Here is a 19,311-nt window from a genome sequence, read left to right on the forward strand (position 1 = left end):
GTCCGATTGACACAGACTTTTACCATCGGAGCGCCTCCGCCTGTATAATTTTTTTATTCTTAATTATGATGTCATATGTCACGTGGTACGGACGCCATCTTGGAAAAAATTTGTACCACTATATCTCTGAAACCACTCCATGGAAAAAGTTGAAACATGGCTCATTGTCAAGTACTCCCCATGGGGAATAAGATGTGGTGATGATGATGCCTTCATTATGACATCATCATTCGACAAGTACAACGCTTGATCTGATCAGGATGAAAAAAAAATTCCCTGTGTAACTAAGTCCCATGGACACTAATTTTGTACCATAGGAGTGCCTCCTCCTGTAGAATATTTTAATGATAATTATGATGTCATAGGTCACATGGTACAGGCGCCATCTTGGAAAAATCGAAAAGAGTTGCACCTCTATATCTCCAAAACCTCTGCATGGAAGAAAAGTTGAAACATGGCTCATTGTAAATTACTCCCCATGGGGAATATCATATATTAATGATGATGTAATCGGTACCTTAATTATGACGCCATAATTTGACAAGTACAATGCTTGATTCGATCAGTAAGAATTATTTTTTTTCTCTGCAATTCTTGTTCCGATTGACATGAAATTTTCACCATAGGAGCGCCTCCTCCTTTAGAATATTTTCATGATAATTATGGCAACATGGGTCACGTAGTACAGACGCCATCTTGGAAAAACTTTGCACACTATATCTCTGAAACTACTCCAGGAAAGGTGCAACTTTTTAATGTTAATGATAAAAAGATATAATATGTTAATGATGATAATGATGATATGTTCGATAAGATATGTTATTGATAATGTCATCGGTGCCTTCGTTATGATGTCATAATTTGACAAGCATCATTTATCCGATCAGTATGAATTTTTTTTTCTCTGCAATTGTTGGTGCGATGGACACGAAATTTTGACCAGGAAAACTACCCTGAAACCATGAATGACTACCCTGAAAGTTTCTTCTCAATTGGACATGTGGTTGCTGAGAAAAGCGAGGTTTAGTCCGTACAGACGGACGGACAGACGATAGGTTTTTGAAAATGCCAAAAAGGTGATTTGTGTTCTCCAGTGTTCAAGTATATAATTCAATTGAAATAAAATAAAGATTTTAAAGATTGTTGAAAAATAAAATTCCAGATGTTTTACACCGTTAATGCGGTGTCTTCAAACACCACCATATCTAACATGTTACATTAGTTATTCGTGCCTATTGTTTGTGTCCTTTTTGACATCACTAAAACAGTAAGGTTCCTGTTTGGAATGGTTTTAAATTTTGTTTCGCTGCCAGACAGAGTAAATCAATGATCTCACTCCTCTCTGCGCATGTGCGATCAGGACAAATTCAGAGCCAAAGTACTGCTAAACTACAGGTTTGTTTTCCGATTCATGTCAAAACTTGAGCAATGCGACCGTGTCACCAATATGCCTCTGCATAGTCCCTCAATTGGTAGATGACCTTGTTCACTGTCCTAAAAATAATCAAGTTTGATTTGAATCCCTTCAGCTGTTTTCAAGTATCACATTTTCACCAGCCAGGACAGGTTTCACATCGATCGGTGAGCGGTTTCAGAGAAGGGATTTTTTAATTATCAGATTTCAAGCTAATATGGCTGCCACACCACGTGACATATGACCTCAAAAATGCATACTCTGCATATGTATGAGTAGGGGATCACGTTTGTGAAGTTTCGTGTTAATCAGATAAGGTACGTTTTTCTATCCAAGATGGCTGCCAAACCACATGACCTACGATGTCATCATTTTCAAACTATATGCAACAATGGTGTTAGATGGTATTTGTAAAAATTCGCATCGATAGGGTAAGCAGTTTCAGAGATATAATTATTTAATATTTCCTTCAATCCAATTTGGCTGCCAATCCATGTGACCCATGATGTCATAAATTTGATATTTCAATAGAAATGGGTCATATATGTGCATGCAATTTCAGATTTTTAGGATAAGGAATTCGATTAAAACATTTTTGGCTGGTATACCACTTCATCTACAGACTTGGCATTTAATATGGAATTTTTTTTTTTTCTTGACTTGGGTTTATTTTCTGAACTCGGTATATCAATCTGGTGAGTTTCTTTTACGCTTCGGTGATTTCTTTGTTAAAAGAACCATGTCACTGATTGTCTGTTGCAGCAAGAAGTCAATAACAGGATTAAATCACAGGTGGTGTGACAAAATGTACGGACAGGTACATTTGACGATTGGCTTCACAATCGGGTATATAAGGGTTGTTGCGTTCTGTATTAGTGGAAAACAACTGCTGCACGTCTACAAAAGTTATTTCCGCTTCCCCTGGAGATGGTCTGTCAACTCGACAATGCTGTTTGTCATTTAGTGGTGGCTTTACGAAATTCCGGCATGAAACAGCATGCTATTGCTCGGGAGTATGGCATCACTGAAGGTCAGGTGTGAAAGATCCTGAAACGAAATGCTCAGAGGGGTGTCCCTACTCCAATACCGAGGTCAAGACGTCCCCGCAGAACCACAAGGAGGGATGATCGCCAGCTGCACCGGTTAGTCCGCAATAGCCGTACCAAGTCAGCTAATCGGCTTAGGGCTGAGTGGCAGCAACTGACAAATGTGCCTGTATCCAGAAGGCTAGTCAACCAACGACTGGTTCAAGCAGGCTATCATGCCAGGCGTCCCCCGAGAAAGCCACGTCTGACCAGACAACACCGCCAGCGCCGATTGCAGTGGGCCAGAGAGCACCGTCAATGGCAGCCAGGACACTGGAATCACGTGAACTTCAGTGACGAGTCTAGATTTCTGGTCTATCATCAAGATGGCCGCGTCCAAGTGCGCAGACAAGTGCATGAAAACTGTTCTGCCTGGCAGATTATGCGCTCTACCGAGTGCCGTTCCAGTTATTATTTTTATGATTCTTACTGGAATATAAGACCCGTCGCTTCGCTGACAGAATTATCAATCTTTGCCTAATTGCAAAAAATAAAAAGATTTTGTCAACGGGAAAAAATAACATTAGGTGATGTATAGATACCGGCCTAGCTATACAATCAGAGAGTGAGGAGATTGTTGCGAATAATATACAACTCACTAAGAAGAAGATCAAAAGAAAGATAATTTCTCCACCCCCCCTCACCCCCTCTCTCTTCTTTCTTTTAATCAAACTGTCTGGGGTACAAATGAGGTACAAGCCATGGACAGGAAACAAACTCTGAGGTCTCCTCGTCTCTGCCTTTGTGTGAATGCAAAAAATGGGCCTTTCCATTTCCTTGGCATAGCTGTGATGGTAATTTATGGAGCAAGAACAAAAAAGGATTTCTGGGAGATACCCTGGAAGACGACAGAGAAGGAAGGACAACGGTTACTGGAAGAACACGTGCATTGTGGAGGAAGTAGGGAGGGTTGGAGGGCAGAGGGAGCAAGACCAGAGGAGAGGTCATAAAAATCTGTTTGTGCTGTGACAGTGATGGGCCTTGTGCTTCGACCTCATCACATTAGATTTTAATTATGTTGAGAGATTTGGATTTAATGTAATTCAAGTCAAAAATCCAGCTGTGAAGGGGGCCTCGCATACCACAGCCTTGTCAAGCTTGTCAAGCAGAGAAGTATGTCTGCAGACATGTGAAATACCTTAGACGTGTCCAGAGAGACCATGCTGACCTCTTGTTTGAGATGGAGGACCTCCGACCATTGTTGAGAGAGAGAGAGAGAGATATATATATATATATATATATATATATATATATATATAAAGAGAGAGATAGAGATATATATATATATATATATAGAGAGAGAGAGAGAGAGAGAGAGAGAGAGAGAGAGAGAGAGAGAGAGAGAGAGAGAGAGAGAGAAAGAGAAAGAGAAAGAGAAAGAGAAAGAGAAAGAGAAAGAGAAAGAGAAAGAGAAAGAGAAAGAGAAAGAAAGAAAGGGGGACTATTTTTTTCATTTATGTGCAAGTACTGCTTTATCTTTTATCCCAAGACAGGTAGCATTAATTCATAGGCCATGGAACTGAATGTAAATTAGCTTTTGTAAGTGTGGTGCTTTGTCCCTCGGTGTTGTTTCTCTGTTTCATTTGCATTTGCTCCAAATGGTGCGATTGCACTGTAGACAATCAATGCGAGCTTATAATTAACAGCACACACCTCAAAGGAATGGAAACCTTTGATATGGAAATTGTCTCCTACACAGCGCCTTCAAAAACTATTCCAACCCCCTGACGTTTTCACATTTTGTTGTGTTACAGCCTGAATTTATCATGGATTTTTATCACTTATCTGCACATAATACGGCATAATGTCAAGGTGGATTTTTTTTTTTGATTTTTTTACAAAATAATTCAAAATTAAGTATTCAGCACATTGCAAGAATTCAGCACCCAGTTACAAGTATTCAGCATCATTACTTCGTAGAATCACCTTTAGCAGCAATTACAGCTTCGAGTCTTCTTGGGTATGTCTGTATCGGCTTTGCACATCTGGATTTGGGGAGTTTCTCCCATTCTTCCTTGTAGATTTGCTCGAGCTCTGTCAAGTTGGATGGGGAGTGTCGGTGAACAGCGATCTTCAAATCTTTCCATAGATTCTCAATGGGATTCTAGTCTGGGCTTTGACTGGACCACTCAAGGACTTTCGGGGGGGATGGAGGGGGGGGTTGCTTTGTTGCTTTGCCTGTATGTTTGGGGTCATTGTCCTGTTGGAATGTAAGTCTTAACCACAGTCTAAGGTCTTTTACACTCTGAAGCAGGTTCTCCTCAAGGATTTTCCTGTATTTGTCTCCATTTATGGTTCACTCTATATTTACAAGTCTCCCAGCTGCTGAAAAGCATCCCCATAGCATGATCCTGCCTCCACCATGCTTCACGGTAGAGATGGTGTTGGATGCGTGATAAGCTGTGCTCGGTTTCCGCCAGATGTAGCGCTTTGCATTCAGGCACAACGACTTAAATTTTCATCTCATCAGACCACAGAATATTTTGGCTTATGCTCTCAGTCTTTCACGTGCCTTTTGGCAAACTCCAGACGTGATGTCACTTGCCTTTTTCTCAGGAGTGGTTTCCATCTGGCCACTCTCCCATTAAGCCTCGATTTGTGAAGTACTGCAGAGACTGTCCTCCTTCTGGCAGGTTCTTCCATCTTAGCCAAGGAACACTAGTTTTGTCAGAGTGGTCATTGGGTTCTTGGTCACCTCCCTGACTAAGGTCCTTCTTGCCCAGTTGCTCAGTTTGGTCAGACAATCAGTTCTTGGAAGAGTCTTGGTAGTTTCATATTCTTTCCATTTCCTAATGATGGAGCTCACTGTGCTCTTAGGAACTTTCAATACTAGAAATTGTTTTATACCCTTCCCCAGATCTATGCCTCCTCACAAATTATATCTCGGCGTTCTATAGACAGTTCCTTGGACTTCATGGTGGAGTTTCTGCTCTGACATGCACTGTCAACTGTGGGACCTTATATCGAAAGGTGTGTTTCTTTCTAAATCATGTCAAATCAATTGAATTGGCCCCAGGTGGACTCCAATCACGTTGTAGAGACATCTCAAGGACAATCAAAGGAAATTTGATGCACCTGGGCTCAATTTGGAGTGTCATAACAATGGGGTTGAATACCGCTTGACTCGAGACATTTCAGCTTTTCATTTTTAATTATTTTGGGAAAAAATATTCCACTTTGACATTGTGGGGTATTATGTGTAGATCAGTGACAAACAAATCAGATCAGTGACAAGTGAAAAAAGTCAAGGGGTGTGAATACTTGCTGAAGGTACTGTATTTTCATTTAATACCGTGCAAAGAGTAGTTTCATTGGATACCGTGCACGGCAAACATTGTACAGATTATTGTAACCTCGATCTGTATTATTCTGTTTCCGTGTAATCATTTTTTTCCATGAACAGGATTTAAAGATTTTTAGGGGTAAATGGAACAGGTTGTTGTAAATGAGTGTGATGAGTGCTATTGCACACCTGCGGTGTAAATTTACATTGCAGCATATCGGCCCTGATTGAAATTGGTAAATGTTGTGGTTGTGTTGCAGTTACTAATCATGTGTCTAATCATATGACTTAATGCCAGTGGTAACACTGGGTAATGTAAGCCATGTACTGGTGAAGCTGCAAATGTTTAGCTGCTTGAGACACATCGAGGTGACTCTTATTGTACAAGTTACTCTTCTTCCTCACTGTCAGTGATTTTCTCTCCAATGAAAACCCAGATAATCTCCAATCAAAAAAATAATCTATTATTTGTCGGAAATTTAGTAAAATCATAAGTCAGCTTGTGTCACAATATTCAATTCATTCTTTATCTTTAAATGCCAGGAAACAACTACCATGGTCGGTAAAATATGTGAATGTTCGTCCCGTGTGGAAACCTTTGTATTTTGAGGTACCGAAAGAAGGGCCTGATCAGAAGTTTGCCCTATTTTGACCTCCTTTGAAATGAAATATCCTGTGTGGACTGTATCATTGTATTTAGCAGGTCTGAAACATCGGGAATGGCCTAATTCCACTTATTTCCTTCCCAGCACCTTCCAATGGAAGTCCATTTCTGGACACATTTTGAGCTGCCAGCATCAGGTTACGGGCTATATATCGTAAAGGAAAACAGAAACACCTATTAATTGGGTGGTTCGTGTGCAGCCACTCGGCTGCTGGTTGCATCATTTTTCTGTGGGCACATCTGCCGCTGATTCAATGCCTCTTGGCCTGGACCATTTATCTGGTACTCATTTTGCTGACCTCGGAAGGATGACAGGCTGAGACAACCCACCTGGCGTTAATTCAACGGGATTCAAACTCAGGTGATACCGATTAATTGATATGCGTAGTCAGCCAGTGTTGCAATGAGATGGTTAAAATGTAGTTACACCTGTTAAGATGTATGTCTCAATGTTTGGAATCAACGGGATGTTTAACGAGGAATGATAACTGCTGTGGAAGTAAAGCCCCTGTCACACCTTGACGATTTAGCCAGCGTATGCCGACGTATCAAAATTGAGTGCTGGTGTGAGTCATACCCTGGCGGCTGGCATACGTCGACAAATTTTGTGCGACGAGCTCGGCGTACTACGACGTATGCCAGCGTGCTTCAGCGTGCTCTTAACGTATACAAAACTTACCCATAACGTATTCGACGTGTGCCAGCGTATTCGCCAAATTTTTCATACGTCGGCATACGCTGGCTAAAACGTCAAGGTGTGACAGCGGCTTAAAGAGAGACTGACATTTTGGTAGTTAACAATTTGTCAGCGCAAAAGATGAGTTCACGCCTGAAACATCCGCTTCTCCTTACTTCCCACGGCAGGTAGCATATATCGATCAATGTTCTGTTGATCTCATCCATTGTTATACTTGTCTGCTGATGGAGGTCAACACCAGCCTCCATTAGCAAGACTAGATCTCCACTATACTTCACGTCTCGATGAGCTAACAGGAAATGACAAACGAGCCACTGAAAATGCAAGATAGAGTAAGTGATGGCCACGTGACATGATGTGAACATCTGAAAAATGCCTTGGAAAAGAAGCGGCTGCATGCGCAGTTTCTCAGAACGTAAATCAGAATTTTGGAGTCTCGGAATGCCTTCATCACGCTCTGAGTGACATATTTGGTTCTGACGTGCAAGCTTCAAAGGTGAAACCGCTCAGGATGCAGTTCTGAAAACAAAACATAACCAGAAGAACATTTGAAAGAATACCTAACAATTGAGAGTCGCTGTTGAATGTGCCACCAACATTATGGGTGCATCTCGATCACATACTTAGAGGTTGTCTTGTCTTGGGCCCTTCAGACTACTTGAAGTGCCATGACAGAGCTGTCAGTTGCATGCACACTGCACAGGTACATCTACAAACACGACAATGTGAAACTGTCTGACATGGTATAAGCAGAAACCACAGATGGGCACAGATATCCAAGGAGTTGCTCTCCTTTGGGATATGCAGATTTACACAGACAGAGCTGTTGACACGAATAAGCCAGACACAGCGATCAAAAACATATCCTTGCAACTACAGACCAATCAGCCTGCTCCCGATAGATCACCAAGGTCATGTAAGCCATCATCGTGTTTGACAAATCCTTCCTCTTCTCCAATGGCTTGATCTTGGATCATAAATTTAGATTCAGACCAGGTCACTCTACTCTGGGAATGTTGCTTCTGCTGTCTCAACAATGGATGGAGGCCCTCAATGCCAAACAGGAAATCAGAGCTGTCTCCCTTGACATATCACGTGCCTTCGATACGGTCTGGCACCCCGTTCTGCTCACCAAACTCTCCTCCTATGGTATCCATGGAAATCTCCACGCATGGCTTGCAGACTTCCTCTCTAGTCGTAGTCAACGTGTGGCCCTGAATGGAATTCTCTCATCTCCCCCTTCCTGTTCAGGCTGGAGTTCCTCAAGGCAGTGTTCTGGGCCCTGTGCTTTTTCTGGTCTTCATTAATGATCTCTCCGACTCTCTGGAAAACCCTCTCTATCTCTTTGCTGATGACTCCACTCTCTGCCGCTCCATATCTTAACCCTCAGATTGTCAGGCAGCAGCCTCTTCACTCTCTGCAGACCTGGACAAAATCACAGACTGGTCAAAGAAGTGGAACATGTCTTTCAATTCTGACAAATCTCACACTCTCACTTTGTCTCTCCGAAAAGATCGTCTGGAAAACCCTCCCATCTACTTTCTGAACAATCCTCTTGAAGAAGGTCTGTCACTCAAGCTTTTGGGTCTCACCTTCTGCCATGATCTCTCCTGGGAAACCACATTTCCAAGCTGGTCTACAAAGCTAATCACCGACTGGGCATCCTCCATCGTGCGATGTCCTTTCTGGGCACTTCTGAGCTCCTCACCACATACAAAGCTTTCATCCGCAGCTCAATGGAATACTGCTCTCCCCTCTGGGCAGGTGACTGCCTCACACCTGGCTCGGCTTCACGCGGTTGAACCCAAGGCATTCAGAATCATTGTTATCTCTCGCGATGAAGTGATTCTGAGGGCCTTTCACTCGCTCACCGCAGGCAGGTTGGTGGTCTTTCTGTCTTCTACCGACTCCTCTCCGGCCTTGCTCCCCCTGCTCTGTCTGTGCTTTGTCTGCCAAATATTCCTGCACGATGCTCAAGATCTGCCAGCAACCCTCTTTTGGTGAAACTGCCCAAATCAAGACTCTCTGCTCACCTTCACTCTTTTATCCCGCTTTTCTCCCGCCTCTGGAACAATCTCCCTCACTCTATTCAATCCCACTCCTCCCTCCAGGTCTTTAAAAACAGCTGTTCGCCACCATCTCTTATCCCCCATCCCCCATCCAAGTCTTGATCTTTTCTACCCCCATTAAACACCCCAAATCCGCCTCTTTCAATCCCCAACTTCTTTCCTGAAATTCCAAATGGTGTTCATTTGCTTTATACCGTGTACCCCTCCTCTCCAGCCCCCCCCCCCCCTTCCACAGAACTACCGATGTCCCTGTTCTCTACTGTTGTGCTTGTGTGCTTCCCTGTCTCTCCCACTCTTGTTCTAAGTTCTCTCCCGCTCCCTTCATTGTATGCTTTATGTGTCTGTGCATGTTTGCATGTTCAATGTGTTAGCTCTTACACAAGCCTCGATTCTGTATAGAATTTTTATTTATTTATCACATAAACACCGTAAACTCTGTTTTTGAATAGACATTGGGAATCCATGTAATAACATCATGCTGAAGGAAACAGGGAAGTTCAGTAAATGGATGAAAAGATATAACTTTGAAGAATGCAGAATACGAGCACAGCTGTGATTGGAGCAATCATCATCAAGAAGGACACTGAAGATCTGATTGGAATAATTCCTGGATGCATTAGACTGACGGAGATGCTGAATGCTGGTCTTCTGGGAACTGCACATGTAATACGCAAAGTGATGAGCACTGCCTGGACTGTGAGGCGGCCTGGACTGTGAGGCGGACTGGACAGCAAAGTGGCCTGGACAGCGAGGCATCCTGGACTCTGAGGCATCCTGGACTCTGAGGCATCCTGGACTCCGAAGCATCCTGGACTCCGAGGCGGCCTGGACTCTGAGGAATCCTGGACTCTGAGGCATCCTGGACTCTGAGGCATCCTGGACTCTGAGGCATCCTGGACTCTGAGGCATCCTGGACTCCGAGGCATCCTGGACTCAGAGGCGGCCTGGACTCCGAGGCATCCTGGACTCCGAAGCATCCTGGACTCCGAGGCGGCCTGGACTCCGAGGCATCCTGGACTCCGAGGCATCCTGGACTCCGAAGCATCCTGGACTCCGAGGCGGCCTGGACTCCGAAGCATCCTGGACTCCGAGGCGGCCTGGACTGCATCAGCAATAACCCATTTACTGCCTGAGACTATGGGTTTAGCCCTTTAGCTCTGCTACTTCACTTACCTGCTTTTTATGATAATGCTAACTATTTATCTGTATATACGAACTGTTACTTCACTTACAACTTATTGATAGCTTATTTTCTTACACATTACCTTTTCCCATCTGAGTTGTAGAAATTGTAACCTCTTTTTAATGCCTCCTGCTGAATTTATCACTTCCGGCTGAATCTCATTATTCACATCTCTTATTTTGTTCAAATATGCCCTCGTAAAGAATTCCTAATACAAACTTACTTCTGATTTAATTATCTCGATTGCTTTTCTTGCCCCAGGCCTATCTTTTTTGTAATCTTACTGTTCTCTTCGACCCATCTTTGCATTGGCTTTGCAAAGTATCTTAAAATTAGAAGAAGAGGAACGTGTTACGTGTGTCACTGGACCATGTCCGTGTTCCCAAACGGCAAAGCCCACTGAGGAAGCTTTCTCATGTTCGCTTTCCTGTTTATTCACGTGTGACAGGCCTGCACGCAGAGCGTCCTGGAGTGTGCCTACAGGGCCACGGCGGAGTCCCATCAGGTGTCAGTCCAGCGACTCATCGAGTGGCTTCTGGTACTCCTGCTCCACAGGCATCCCTCTCTCCTACCGACCTTCTGGGAGTGGGGCTCCTATGTAGGACATGCACCAATTTCTTTATTCTGATGCAATGCTTTTTTTTTCTTCCAAAAAGTGCGAATCCACCATAATTAAAGAGCAATGTCATGACGAGATGTTTAACAAGTACCTTGATGCAAATGTTTCCATGTGCATCATTGATGACAATTTGTATTTGCACTTGCGTATTTGGAGCCTTGATGCAAATGTGTGGAATGTTTGTGCATGGAAGAAGAGCATGTGCATGCAAGAAGTTTCGGGAACTGAGTGGCGTGCTGACGAGGAGGGGAGTGTCGTTGAAGCTGAAGGGAAAGGTGTATGCTGCATGTGTGAGAAGTGTTATGATTTATGGGAGCGAGACATGGGTAATGAATGTAGAGCAGCAACGAAGGCTGGAAAGGGTGGAAATGCGAATGGTTCGGTGGATGTGCGGAGTATCGTTGAGAGAGAGGAAGACAAATGATGAATTGCGAAAGATGATGGGAATAGAGCCTGTGATGGATGCTGTGAAGAGGAACAGGTTGAGATGGTTTGGTCATGTGTTGAGGAAGGATGAAAGTGACTGGTTGAGAAGAGTGATGGAAATGAATGTAGAAGGAAGTAGAGGACGGGGAAGACCGAGAAAGTCTTGGCTAAAGACGGTGGAAGAAGAAATGCGGGCAAGGGGGTTAACGAGGGGAGATGCAGAAAATAGGGCAAAATGGAGAAGATTGTCATGGGGACCGCAAGCCTAACCCCTGCTCCAGCAGGGAAAATGGCCTAAAAATGCCTGTTGTTGTTGTTGTTGTTTTGGTGTTTTGCAGGTTTAGTTGTTTCTACAACAAGGAAAGAAATCCATCCGGAATGGAGGAGTTGGAATTTAACATCAAATTTACATAATAAATAAGCCTTGTATTTGATGACACGCACTTACTGATTAATATGACAAATCCCCGAGGAACCTCAGCAGACCTGCAGATTGCATTAGCAACCGTACAAATTTTCCTTTTATTTGTGATCATAAGATGCTTTCTTATTTCTTAGGAGCAGCTGATTTTCAATGGTCATAGCATTTAAGTTTTTGTGATTTGTATGGATAAACGTAATCTTATGGAAAGTCATGGTGCATAGGAATTTCTTGACTGTGCATAGCAAGCCATGGTGTGCGGCAATTTGTGCCACCGCTTGTTGTGTGTGTTTTACTTGTGCAATTTGTTGCACAAGTGGAATTTGTGCCATTTGTGCCAATTTGTGCCACAAAGCCTGGGTACAAAGAAAAAATGGAAATACCAGGGTGCATGGGCCATTGGGCCATACAGTATATATGCAAAGTATGAGGCCTACAAAGCTTTTCAAACATTTGGAATATGTCTTTCAATCATGACAATTCTCACAATGTCACTATTTCTCCTGAAAAGGACCGTATGGCAAACTCTCGTATCTACTTTCTTAACAATCCTCTTGAGGAGGTTTAGTCATTCAAACTCCTGTGTCTCACTGTCAGCCATGATCTTTCTTGGGCAAAGCACTATCCACCTACAAGGTCTTCATCCACAGCTTGATGGAGCACTGCTCTCCATTATGTGTCGGCTCCCTGCCTCACATCTTGCTCAGTTTGACGCCGTGGAAACTAAGGCCTTCAGGATTATTGGAAACTCCCGCAATGAAGCTGAGTCTATGGACTTATCACTTCGCCATCGCACACAGGTCGGTGGTCTCTCTGTCTTCTACCACCTGCTTTTTCCGGTCTTGTATCCTCTGCTCTTTCTGTACTTTGTCTCTCCCAGGTTTCTGCCAGGCACAGATGGTCCACCATCAACCCCGTTCTGGTGGAACTACCCAAATCCAGAATCACTGCTCACTTCCACTCATTTGTTCCTCTTTTTCCCCACCTGTGGAATCAACTTCCACATCCTCTTCAATCTCATTCTTCTCTCCAGGTCTTCAAGAAGCCATTCACCACCATCTCAGATTGTCCCCAATCCAAAACCATGATCTCTTCTACCATCGTTGACCCCAACCAAATCCATCCTCCTTCCACTTTTCCCTACTTGGACTTTCCTTCTATATCCATCTTGTCCACCCCATGCATCTTCTCCTGCCCCCATTCCTCCCCACACCCATTGTTTGTCCAAGTCGCCCTCTATCTTGGCCTTCAACTCTGCTGTTGGTGTTTTCCCTCTCTCTCTACTGCTCATTTTGCATGTTTTTGTCCTGTTTTGGCTGTTACTTCCTGATTCGTTCAGTGTACTAGCTCTTCCATGAACCTCAACTGTGTATTATGTGTACAAAAAAATGGCGGACAAACTGTGTACAGGCAGTCCCCGGGTTACGAACGAGTTCCGTTTTTAAGTCTGTCTGTAAGTCGAATTTGTATGAAGCCGGAACAGTTGTGTACGGTTCACATCTAGCGTCAATTAGTCAAATGTTTGTCTTAGTATATAGTATATATTTTACCTAAAACATCTATAGGTATAAAAAAAACATGAAAGAAACATTTCTTAAACTGTTTAGATAAAAATGAAAAGATAATGATTAAAGGTTAACACTTACTCTCGTTCCAATTGATGTCTTGCAAACCTTGAAACGATCATACCTTGATATATCTCTCTGAGATGATGGGCCTGGTGCTGGAGAGGATGGATCTGGTGCTGGAGAGGATGGACCTGGTGCTGGTCAATTTTCTTACTTAAAGTAAACATCAAGGGTGGCTTGAACAGAGCTTTTCTCATATTTCTCTTGTCTACCGCTCCCCTTATTATATACTTTGTGTGTCTGTTTGCTTTTTTCTTTGTGTGATAAATGTTAGCTCTTTCACGAGCCTCAATTCTGTATCCCAAAAAAAAAATTATATATATATATATTTTTAATCATAGGCTTTACGGAGGTCGGTTCGTAAGTACGGGCGTTCATAAGTCGGGCGTTCGTAACCCGGGGACTGCCTGTACAGAGTTCAATGTGGATCATGAGCATCCTCTGTCATCTAAAACGTCCAGAAGTGATATGGTCTGATGAGTCGTCCTTCACTATGTTCTCGACGAATGGACGTGGCTACGTGTGGCGGCAGCCCAGGGAGTTGTACAGCCCTGAGTATGGTGTGGGGCACCTTTTCCTGCAATGGTGGCATTTTGGTGCAATGGTGGCAAAGGTGTGGGGCACCTTTTGCTAAGACAGCGATTTCGCCCTCCATCAAACCAACATGTAATGTTGGACTTCCTTGTGTAAGAATGGTGTCGTATTCATGCAGAACAGTTCCAGACCCTTGTTGACTCCATGCCATGCAGTATCCATGTTGTCCTGGATGCATGTGGTGGCCCATCACCCGACGAAGTGACGTTCTGTTGGTGTGTTATTTTTTTCTCCACTACTTGTGCATATACACACATATGCACACATGCATACATCCACACATATATACACATATGCACACATACATACATACATACTGTACATACACACATGCATACACTTGTTGTCATTGATAACATTGGACCACCTTATCAGATGACTTAATTGTACAATATAGAAAACAATTTTGAAAATCATACGTTGTTTGCAGTGTAATCATTTCAGTGTTTTTTGTGTTTGCAGAAACTTGACAAAGGAAGGAACAGCATTTGTTCGTTCTTCACCGTGTTGGTGCATTTGATTAAAGTTTTCAACAACGACTCCCAAGGGGTGAGAAATTTCATTGTGAGGTCCACTCTTATATATGTGTGTGCATTTATGTGCATTCATGCTATGTTCATGTGCATGGAATATTACATATCCATATCCAGCTTGCTGGGATGAATGATCCCAGTGTGTACCCCGATTTAGAATAGGTACACCGTATCCCTGCGCATCGTAAGAGGCGACTAAGGGTTGGCGTTAGGAAGGGCATCCGGCCATAAAAACATTGCCTCAAACAGGGAACCGTGATTGTAATGGGGCCCGCAAGGCTAACCCCCGCTTTAGCGGGGAAAAATGGCCTTAAAACGATCATTCATTCATATCGGAATGAATATTGTTGCTGTTTTGGATAGCCCCCCCCCCTCCCCCTCAGGGAGTTACATCCAACACATAACCCTGGAACCCTGGAGTTTAGATGTATCTGTTGTATTTTGTTTAGATAGATTACTTTCCCCTTGTATCAGTGGACAGGTAAATGCATTGTGTTTGTGTCACAGGTATGAATTCCCTTTTTGACTCTTCTCTAAATCCCCTCTCTTCTTATATCCCTTCTAATATCCTCCCCCCTTCACCCCCCAATTTTGTTACAAAACCAAAATAAAAAGTGTTACGGATTCGTCACTTCCGTTGTGGTGGTTTGCATCCACTGTAAATATTTCTGATTCCATGTACTATTATTGTGTTCAAAAGGTTTATTGTTCATGAACTGTTTTCAAAAGGTAAAAAGTTAATGTTAAAAGAAACAGGAAACTGGATCAGGAACCGGATGATGAAGAGGAAGAAGAGGAGAGAAGAGGGCGGAGCAAGTAGAGTCGGACAAGAAGCATAGCTGCTTCTTGGTCTGGAGCGAACGTTGGCGAGCAAGAGTCACTAGCGAACTTTCGGGTTCCCGGGAAAGGGGTCCCTGCGACAGAGTTGTCATCGCTGTGACCGATCAACCTGCGTGTCAGGTTTTTGGCGGTGGATTCCGAGGAGAATTATCGCCGGGCCGTTACATCTCAAGAGTGGGTCGTCGGCCATTTTGACTCGCGCAGGATTTGTGCTTCGCTCGCGGTTTCGTCTCTTTTCGACCATTTTCACCGCATTCAGACGTCAATCTGGGGCGTGTGTGTGACGTGGCTTTTTGAAGGTTAATTCGTCCATACCCGAGGGTGTGATCTCTCAGTCGCCTGTAGGGCACCTTTGGATTTCCCAGTCGCCTTGAGGGCGCCTTTGTACAGTCGGCTGTATGACTGTACTTGCCATCCGCACGGGATTCTGGTCTCGATTGGACATCGTTCTGGCGATCGCTGGAGCGAAACAACTTCGTCTTGAAGCCGGGAATAAGAGACATTGGGGAATGTTCTTGTTTCACTCACTTGGAGCACAGTGAGTTATATATTACAAAACTGATGGTACCATCATAGGACCTAATGATTGTACTTTTGAATACTATTGTTGTTGTACTGTTATTCTTGTGTGATCTTAATACAATATTTGTTTGTGAGTAACAATTGGGGTGGCTTCTCCATTGATCTTTGACACACAGAATAACACTTTTTCTGCCGTGACTCCTCTCGGGGCTCGGAGGTACACCGTGACCAGGGGGTCAGGGAGGAGCATGTAACAAAAGCCAAATTATCCGGCAGCACCAGAACATCTCGCACCCAATGGTGCAGGAGGGACCGCATATGGGTGGAGTTATCGGAACTCCGGAGTTATCGGAAGAGTCGGAGTTATCGGGGTCGGAGTTATCGGAAAACGGTGGCCCTGAGCTGGGAGCTCAACCAATAGGCGCGACCCATCAGCTGTGCTCCAATGCAAAAGCAGCACAGTGAGAACCAATCAGCACCATGAAGAACAAGCCAAGTGCCTCAGCCAAAGGCTTTATAAGTCCGGGTCACCCAGAATTTAGGATTGTGTACATCCATGGCGCAAAGAGAGCCAGAAGGCATCCTCGAGGAATGAGTTGGGCAAACGTGAGCCGCTACCAAAGATGAGCTCTGCCACGGAGCGAGTGCGAATGAGCTGCAGAGCTCTCTCCCTGGACGTGCCGGCGTTCTCTTGCTTTCCCCACTTGTAATCATTCACTTAGAACACACAAATAACCATCAATGATTTCCTCTCGACTCGTTCAGAGCACGGGTATTGATATGCATTCACGATTTCTTCTACGCATTACAAAGCATTCACCACATTTCCTCCCACATGGTGCCTTACACCATCGTCCTCTCTTTTCCCCCTACCTTCCCCTTTTCACGTTGGGACCACATAAGCCCGTAGGCTTGTGTTGGATGAGCGAGGGATCGTCAACGAGTCTATTCCCTTACTTGTCTAACTTCCCAGAGCGAATGAGGCCTCTATGTCTGTAGTTACCATGATAAGGTGATTGTCTGAGGGGCTTGCGTGTATAAGGGAAAGACTTTCTTTTGTGACAATGCATTACTTGTAAATACGTGCCATTTGTTCAACATGACCTGTGGTTTCCAACCTGCCCGAGTGTCTCTTTCTCCATTGGTTAGACACTTGTGTGTAAAAGTCAAATTATTCAAATTATGCAACTTCAAATAGCAGTCAATATATAAATAATAAGACCCAATCACATCTCTCACCTATAATTGGAGGGAACAACCAATCAGCTTTCACCTAATCAATTATTCTCCCCAATTGGCTCTGATCTTTATGACTAGCTCCCATGCTCTTCCAGGTAAAGAAAGCTGCGTAAAGCAACCAAGAAAAGCTACGTAAGGTGGTACATGCTTGGGACCCTCCGGGGTGTGCGTTTCTCTCTACGCTATCACTGATGACTCGCCAATAAACTATGAAACCAGTCTGGTGGCTGAGGGGGTGTATTGGTGGTATTGGGATTCTCATGTATGTACCATGTGTGAATGTCTGCAGCTGTAGAAGAATCTACATGGGGTTTGAAACAGCAAAGAGCTTACCTTCTGCAGCTTTCCCTGGTTGTTTTATACAGCTTTCTTTAATCCTAGATCATAAAGTTAGTTACAGTCATTTTCACTTTGTTTTTTTTATGCTTAACCTTTTCTGCTCATGCCTTTGTTGGTAATACCTAGGGAAGAGTTCGTTGATCGAATCCATGCAGTTCGTATGGTGGAATATTTTTCCATCGGTGCAACATTTCTAACATCATGCTTTGCGAAACCAGTTGTTTTAAAGCCATCAAAGCAAAGGGTGCATGTGTTGCTAAAAATGGCACAATATCCCCAAATTTCTGAGTAACTGTCATAAGTTGTGTTCTATGTCACAACTATTTCTCAAATATTAGAGTCAGCTCGACCGAGATTGACATCACATGTTCTACAGAACCTTAAGAAAGTATTCACACCCCCTGACTTTTCTCACACTTTGTTGTGTTACAGCCTGAATTTAAAATGAATTAAATTGAGATTTTTTTTATCACTGATCTACACATAATACCCCATAATGTCAAAGTGGAATTGCTTTTTGGAAGTTTTTCCAAAATAATCAAAAAAGAAAAGCTGAGAATTCTTCTTGAGTCAATAAGTATTCAACCCCTTTGCTATGACACTCCAAATTGAGCCCAGATGCATCCAATTTCCTTTGATCATCATTGAGATGTCTCTACAACTTGATTGTAGTCCACCTGTGGCCAATTCAATTAAATTGACAGGATTGAGAAAGAAACACACCTTTCTATATAAGGTCCCACAGTTCACAGCGCATGTCAGAACAGAAACTCTTCCATGAAGTACAAGGAACTGCCCATAGAACTCCGAGATAGAATTGTGAGGAGGCATAGATCTGGGGAAGAGTATAAAACAATTTATAGAGAGTTCAAAGTTCCCAAGAGCAAAGTGAGCTCCATCAAAAAATATGGAAATACCAAGTCTCTTCCTAGAGCTGGCCATCCGAACAAACTGAGCAACCGGGCAAGAAGGACATTTCTCAGGGAGGTGATCAAGAACCCAATGACTACTCTGACAGAACTACATAATTCCTTGGCTGAGATGGGAGAACCTGCTGGAAGGACAACACTCTGCAGCCCTTCACAAATCTAGGCTTTATTGGAGAGTGGCCAAGTGGAAGCTACTGCTGAGAAAAAAGCACATGACAGCACACCTGGAGTTTGCAAAAAGGCACGTGAAAGCACGTTAAAAAATTGTGAGCACCCCCCCCCCCCCCCTTGCCCACCCTCCCCCTCCCCCGTTGAAAGTCCTTGAGTGGCCCAGCCAAATCCCAGACTTCAATCCCATTGAGAATCTGTGGAAAGACTTGAAGATTGCTGTTCACCGACGCTCCCCATCCAGCTTGACAGAGCTTGAGCAAATCTGCAAGGAAGAATGGGAGAAACTCCCCAAATCCAGATGTGTAAAGCCGATACAGACATACCCAGGAAGACTCGAAGCTGCAATCCCTGCCACAGGCGCTTCTACAAAGTGTTGACTCGGGTGGTTGAATACAGAATACTTATGTAAATCAGATATTTCTGCATTTCATTTTTAATTATTTTGGAAGAAATTTCAAAAAAAAGAAATCCACCTTGTCCTTTTGGGGTGTTATGTGTAAATCAGTGGCAACAAAATGTCAATTTAACTCATTTTAAATTAACACTGTAACATAACAAATGTGAACAAAGTCAAGGGGTGTGATAATACTTTTTGAAGGCGCTGTATACATGGAAATGTACATGATGTAGGCCCTCAGCTCCTTATGTTTGCAAT

General features: G+C 43.5%; 1 protein-coding gene across 3 annotated transcripts in view; it reads left to right on the top strand.

Moving 5' to 3' along the window:
* The window catches only part of TARBP1 (tRNA guanosine 2 -O-methyltransferase TARBP1), a 202,766-nt gene that overhangs the window by 115,455 nt on the left and 68,000 nt on the right, over positions 1-19,311 (top strand). For all 3 annotated transcript variants that reach the window (XM_068129542.2, XM_078784136.1, XM_068129544.2), the window contains exons 23-24: positions 10,844-10,993; positions 14,546-14,632. In XM_068129542.2, the coding sequence (XP_067985643.2) occupies positions 10,844-10,993; positions 14,546-14,632 (237 nt within the window). The remainder of the gene's footprint in view (positions 1-10,843; positions 10,994-14,545; positions 14,633-19,311) is intronic.

Source organism: Myxine glutinosa, chromosome 9 (assembly GCF_964187855.1).
Source record: "Myxine glutinosa chromosome 9, kmMyxGlut1.1, whole genome shotgun sequence".
NCBI lineage: Eukaryota > Metazoa > Chordata > Myxini > Myxiniformes > Myxinidae > Myxine > Myxine glutinosa.